General features: G+C 38.8%; 1 protein-coding gene across 2 annotated transcripts in view; it reads right to left on the bottom strand.

The window, feature by feature from the left end:
* Positions 1–923: 923 nt before the first annotated feature.
* Positions 924–7,183, bottom strand: part of FRMPD4 (FERM and PDZ domain containing 4) — a 43,894-nt gene continuing 37,634 nt past the window's right edge. The window contains exons 12-14 of one of the 2 annotated variants that reach the window (XM_069972439.1): positions 5,770–6,810; positions 4,233–5,483; positions 924–2,663 (exon numbers count right to left, since the gene is read on the bottom strand). In XM_069972439.1, the coding sequence (XP_069828540.1) occupies positions 1,312–2,663; positions 4,233–5,483; positions 5,770–6,810 (3,644 nt within the window). In that variant the 3' untranslated portion in view covers positions 924–1,311. Of the gene's footprint in view, positions 2,669–4,232; positions 5,484–5,769; positions 6,811–7,183 lie in introns of both variants that reach the window. The other variant, XM_069972440.1, reaches the window with a different exon arrangement.

Genomic DNA, 7,183 nt, shown 5'->3' with positions numbered 1-7,183 from the left:
TGGTGGGACACGGGGAAGGGGGCCATTCACAGACATAACATACATTACAAAGTTGTATAACTTTGTAATGTGTGTTATTCTGTGAATAATTTTTTAGCGCCGGACAACCCCTTTAAAGGGTTTGGCCACTTTGTAGCAAAACACTTCAGTGTGCAGTAACTGTTCTCACTGTATATACTGACAGCAGCTCCCTGTGTACCTCGTAGAGCTAAAATAAGACTCCCCTCATCCAGGCCGTGCTGCCCTGCTCTGTAGTGAGTCTGTACATAAGATGGCCGACATGGAGGAGCATATGACCATGCCCCACCCGCAGTTTGCTCCATAGACATATAGAGGCTCAGTGGTGGACACTGGGGGGCGGGGCATGGTCACATGCTCCTCCATGTCAGCCATCTTATGGACAGCCTTACAACAGAGCAGGGCAGCCCAGCCTGGAGGAGGGGAGCTTGATTTTAGCTCTATGAGGTCCACAGGGAGCTGCTGTCAGTATATACAATATATACACTTACTAATACTGTACACTGGACTATTTTACTATAAAATGGCCAACCCCTTTAATAGCACTGCTTGCTCCTGTGCACAGTCAACCAGATCGGGCTGTTATGTAGGTCACCATAGACATTAGCTTCAAAAATTAAATGTCACAAGAACCAAAAAGAAGCAGGGAGGAATGGGAACTAGATGCCATAAAAACTGCAGTAAGCAGTGGGGATTGGGGTGGAGAGTATGCCTTATATTATATTTTTACAGTACCTGTAAAATGCAATTATAAGTGAATATTTATTTTGTATTCCCTTGTGTAAATAACGACACATAGACAACATGAACAAAAAAAAATCAATTTATTATATATATATATATATATTCTCTAGTAAATCATAATACCTTCTTGGATTTGAAACATATTTAATCATTTTCAGAGCTTAAAAATTATAATTTAAAATATTAAATATTGTTTATTTACATTATGATTCTATTTGCTATCTCTAATGTGACTGGGCTGGAAGGAAAAGAGGAAGATGCAGCATGGGTTAACTTCTTACATAATAAGCCTGCAGATAATGCAAGATAAGTAGTTGAGGTTCATTAGGCTCTTAGATGCTTTATTTGTACAAGAGGCTGCATTACATCAGCATTTTTGCTAATGAGTAATACCATTCTCTCAGTATGGTGTCTGGAGGAGGGACAGATGCATTGAGGTGGATAGGAGGCTACAAGGGAGTGATGCAATTTACATTGGTCTATACATATGTAAAGAAAAAGGTCTATGTATGGCTTTGTTAAGGTAGTTTATGAAGTGACTATCTTAGCTTATTTGTTCAAAAGCATTTTAAGAGAACGGGTTAGTGTGCTTACAACGGCAGCCATAGTACTAGAGTGTCGAGCCATCAGTTTAACACTGGGATCACTAAACACCTTTGCAGACGTAGACTCTGCGGCCCTCAACAAACAAATGTAGTTTAATATCACCTCATCTATTTTTGCCACAATTTCTTGTTGTTGTGATTCAGAGTTTACCGCTTTTACTAATCGCATGCAAGCTTCGGTTAAACAACAGAGAATTTGAAAACTTGAGGTCATAGCTGATAACATTTCTTCCGGGCCCTTGTCCGTGGCGGCCATCTTCCTGCAGGCACTTCCTAGCTGTCTTGATTCAACAGACAGTCGCTGTTTATACTGCGACAACTCCTGGTCATAGGTATCTATGCTTGCATCTTCCCCCTTTCCAGTGTGGTTTGACCGTATTAGGCAGAGTAACTCATTCGCATCTTTTTGAGCAGCATGAAACCCATCAGGTATTGCATAAACTTTTTCTTTTAGTGCATTGATTCTGGTAATCTTTTCATCAAAGTCCATGTTCTGGACACTCAACTCATTTTGCCCAGAGACATGCTCCTCCTCAGGATGTTTTTTAGCCACTACTATACTGGCTCTGGGAGATTCTATTCCTTTACTTCCACTAGGTGTGCATGATAGCTCTCCTTTTTGAGCTTCCACTGGTAACTGTGGTAGATATACACACGATAATTCTTTATTCTCATTATTATTACCATGGTCTACCTCTTCAAACTCATCTTCTTCATCGTCAGCATTTTTCCCTCTGTTTTGGAAGCAGTAACTAAAGGGGCCTCGACATCTCCAGTTGCTTGAATCCAGCTTCAACAAAGGCAGCGACCTAGACTGTTTTTGTACCTTTTGCATAGAACCAGTTGAAGTAGACCTTTTATTATCTTTGCTTTCATTGATTGAATTCACGGAACTATGGGAACAACTTTTGGATATTTTTTTCCCTAATGGAAGCTCAAGTCTCTTTTCAGACCTGGACTGACCTGTCTCCATCCCATCCAAGCATAAGCTTATAGAAGAGATTTTCTTGTCTGTTACCTCCGCGCCTGAGGATCTTGTTATGACGCTGCTGCTCCTTCTTAGTACCTTTCTATTATGTGGCATTTTCAGACTTCCTCCCATGATGTCATACTGCTGTGGACTTATTTCTGCTGCACAGGCGTGGTTCCCTTGGTGAAAATGGTGAGAGTCTTGGTTCGGAGTTGGCACATTTGATTCTGAGCAAATGCTGGATGATGCAATAGGGTCACCTTTCAGGTGCTTAATAGTAGCTGCAGGCATGCCATCTCTTCTTCCTTTTGCAGGCTCTGTCAAAGCTACACTAGGGGTAGTAGAAAAGCAGAGATATTTGTTAAGCATTTCTGAAAAAAACATAAGACATATTTCAAATAAATGAAAGCTTGTAAGAAGTAGTAAAGTAAATACAGTAAAACCTCTACAGAGGACCACCTTTTTAAGTATACTACCCACAGATCAGTTTTCCTGTAAAATATTACTAGCCATCTTTATTGAGAAGGTCACTCCCCTTTGAGACCACATTTCAATGCAATTTTTCATTTTCATCTCAAAGAAGTTTTAGGGTGGGTTCACACGTTCCAGAAATCCGCTGCGATTCTCAGTACTGTCATTTTCTATGGATTTGCATACTCACAGTGGATTTTCCATTCTGCTGTGAATATGTAAAGCCCTGTCCCCCTTAACCCTTTGCTGTCCGGTTAATACTTTTACCCTGCCACACTTCCTCCTGCTTCTGTGGCTCCCGGCTCACTAACAGCGCACTGATTGGCTGGGCGGGACGTCAGGGAGTCGGGAGCCACAGAAGCAGGCCGGAGTGTGGCAGGGTAAAGTACTATATGGGCACCGATGGGTTAAGAGGACGGGGCTTTACACACTGGCAGCAGAATGGAAAATGCACTGTGAGTATGTAAATCCATAAAAAATGACAGTACCAGGAATCATAGCGGATTTCGACTGTGGAACCCACCATGTCATGATTACATAGTATCCTAATAGTACATAAGTTAAATTTGGACAAGTGGTTACATATTGTATATTGTTTCTATCATCCAAATGGAATGCTGCAAAGATCCACTAAAGAAAAGAAAGGGGTATGTCAACAAGAAAAGGAGCACACCAAGAATCTATACAAATTATAATCACTTTATTAAACACATATGGTTCAGTATGAAAAAAACAACAGATTAAAAACAATTAAAAACACCCAAACAACATGGGAGAACCAAACAATACAAAGGATCTCCCGGGCCTACAACCCAATCACATAAAGATACCTACAACCCCTGACGAAGTTCCACCAGGGCATTATGGGCCACCCAAATTTTGCTATACTTTTTGAGCACAGCACAATTTCCTTTGGGATTTTGTAGGTATTACTTTATTCACACAGCACTTTACATCATTATGGTATTATGTATTTTTATGATCATCTAATTGTTATTGATCATGTAATTCTATGTTTTTGGGTGTTTTTAATTGTTTTTAATCATGTATGGGGATTCTAGTCTGTTTTTTTATATGCCAAACCATATGTGTTTAATAAAGTGATTGTAATTTGTATTGATTCTTGGTGTGCTCCTTTTCTTCTTGACATCCCTCTTTCTTTTCTTTAGTGGATGTGATTATGATTTTGGTATGTCTTAGGAAGCACCCTTTTACAGTGCAGTCCCAGTCTTTGTGTGTATAGAATGCTGCAAAGACTCATAGCAGCAAATTGTAACATGTTTTCGCTAAATGTTGGCCATATTTTACTTAGATTCCACAAATGATATAAGAATTATATAGATGATTTTAGCAAGAGAAATCATAGAATTATGTCTGTATAATAATGCAAATAAAACTAATACGTAAAACAATCAGTGATGTACCTGTAGTTTCTTTCATTTTAGAAATCCGATGACATCCCTCTCTTAAGGTTCCAAACAATTGGTCTGCATTAACGGTTGTATGTGCAGCTGGAACGTTGATCCTATGACATGCAGTGTCACCTTGTTGATGCAATTCAGGATATGTTGTCCCATGATTCGGAAGCATTGATTGTCTTTCATCAGGGTTCATGTAACTCCCACTCTTTACCGATGCATCCGAGAGAATATGTTTAGCATCGGAAGTACACAAAGGAGACTCTACTGGAGTTGCACATGAACTGCTCCCAGTACTACAACCTGCATCGACAGAGGAACACTGGGAACTTTGCAGAGAAAAATGCTCTTCGCTCTGAAATGATGACATGTTCTTGGCGATGTGGTACTCACAAATCCTATTTATGTTCTGATCATTGTCCACTAACTTAGAAATGTGCTCGGTAGAAGTACCATCAGCTTCAGGGTCACCAAGTTCTTTGGAAGAAGAAATGAAAGCTGCATTAGAAATAAATATATCCTCTTGTTCTGAAAGAGAGTTTTCCATATTTGGGTCATCTTTAGTATCAGTATCAATTTTTCCTACCCCAGAGAGCCTTGGTAATGTCTTTACATACACAGAACCCGCTGGCATTTTCTCGATAGCTCCCTTCTCAGTGGTATTATACCATCGTGGATTGTCTTTCCGAAATGCAGTTCTTTCTAAGTTAAAATTACTCAGCAGCTGACAGTCTCGCGAAGGGAGCGTTTCAAACTTCGTTTTTAGTTCACCATCGTTTTCGATACGTTTACCTACTTGCTTTTTGACTGTAACATTTATATCGAAATGTGTTTTTATATCTGTGTCCTGTTTACTTTTTCTTTTACAAGCGTACACTAAAGATCCCATTTGCATCTTGTTAAAGTATTCCGTAACAGATTTTGTCTCCATGGTTTCTGGCTCCATTTCGATGTTATCAGAATGAAGTATCTGTTTTGAAGGCACAGCTTTTGACTGGATTTCTACAGCTTGCCGATTTGCCAAGGAAGAAGAAGACTTAAGAGACATACATCCAGATTGATTCTTAGCTACAGAATTGTCTGTCTGATCTGGCATCAGAGTTTGGTATTCATTGTTGGTTAATATTGCACGGGCTGGATTTTCTGTTTGCCTCTGCGCCGAAGCTAATTCAGAACTCTCGGTCATTTCTGAGGAATTGGTTTCATTTCCAGAATCTGATGAGGATTCAGGGCTATACGCTCTTAATATTGTTACACCTGTGAGAGGGAGAGAGATAAAGAGAGAAGAGAACATTGGTAAGACGTGACAAACCTGAATATTGTTTTTATCTGTTCTGTATTTCACTTTAACCATACCTTTGCAAATAACATGAGTGTTTCATATAAAATGTCAAAAAATTACAAAAATGATAGGCGGGTCCGATGGATAAAATGAAATGATAGTTGGGTTATGAGCGTTAACACAAAGAAAACAATAATGTGATGACTCAAGGGATGAAATGATGGCTACACTAATGAATGAATGTCACAATGGTGAAAGAACCTGAGGTGTCATCTGCTTGGCTGTCTTCCGATACAGCCAATTCTTGCATCGCTTGAAGATTTGAAACCACTGTCTCTTCTAGGATTGTCTCACATTTTTCATCTGCACTTGTCGGTACAGCATCAATAAGCGACACAGGGATATCGTCATTAGACATACTGACAGCTGAAGCAGACTGATTTTGACAATCTTCTTCATCAGAGCTGTCTCTGAATCCAGGAGGAGGAGCAGCAATGGCCATGTTCAAGGAATGCAACAAGAAGTCATCCTCATTGTCATCTCCTTCAGGTGGTGGAAGTGAGGTCAAGTCTATGATGTCATCACTGGATCCTGACATGCTAAGGATATCTGTTCTAGTATCCTCTGGCACCATCATATCTTCTTCACAACTGGCCTCATCTTCATCTTCTACATCGTCAGTAGTTTCAGAATAACATATATCGTGTAAAAGAGGTTCTTCAATACCTTCTGCAGCACCAAACATTTTATTCTCAGATATATTTGCATAAACAGCATTAGCAGCAAAATGGATGCTTTCAGCATCTGATGTCAAGTCTAGGTCTTTAATGTCATTGGCATTATTTAAGTAAATTACATTTTGTTTATCCAACATCTCGGGACTTTCATCCAACAATCTTTCATAGCCAAGTGTCTGTGGGTTTATGGTGTCAAGGTTATGGTCACCAAATATAAAAGACACCTTTGCACTCCTTGGAGAGTCTTGTGCTGTACTAGAGTGTTCCAGTCCTGACAGACATGGCAATGCCGGCTGGCTTACACTGAGACTGTTTTCCATATCTATATGGTCACATTGTTTGGTTAGTTGCTGATCAAGTTCTCCTGAATTAAATGTAGTTTCTATGTACAAATTCCGATGGTCTTTATGGCATAACGGACTTTCAGAAACGTCAATGTTTCTTTGTTTTAAGTCTTTGAATATTTGTTGAGCTTCCTGATTTTCTTCGTAAGCAAAGATAGTTGATTTTGGTAAATAATTCCAATCACAATCATGATAGTTAATTTTAGTACGAATTTCGTTTCCTGGAAAAAAATATAAACATAGAAATAAATATTCTAATATCATACTGATAATATTTTGCTTACACAAAATAGTCTAAAATTTAATATTGACTTAAAATTGCAAGTATGCTACAAATAAGAAAATAGATGCAATATAGTATAGGGCTATTACACATAGTAAAGCAAAAGCAAAATGCGATATTATAATAGGTATAAAACACAGGTGTATTTATTATAGTGCTACATTAAAAATTCCAGATGTTGAATTGTAATTCTATAGGTAAAAAAATATCACTTTTTGTTGCACCACAAAACCTGAAGTGCTGCACCCAGCTCATAATTTTCTAAAATAGCATGTAGTGTATATTATAAAAAGGAATACATATATACTTCC

Source organism: Dendropsophus ebraccatus, chromosome 5 (genome assembly GCF_027789765.1).
Source record: "Dendropsophus ebraccatus isolate aDenEbr1 chromosome 5, aDenEbr1.pat, whole genome shotgun sequence".
Classification (NCBI taxonomy): domain Eukaryota; kingdom Metazoa; phylum Chordata; class Amphibia; order Anura; family Hylidae; genus Dendropsophus; species Dendropsophus ebraccatus.
The sequence above is the reverse complement of the archived record's forward strand: the minus strand, read 5'-3'. Positions and strand labels throughout refer to the sequence as shown.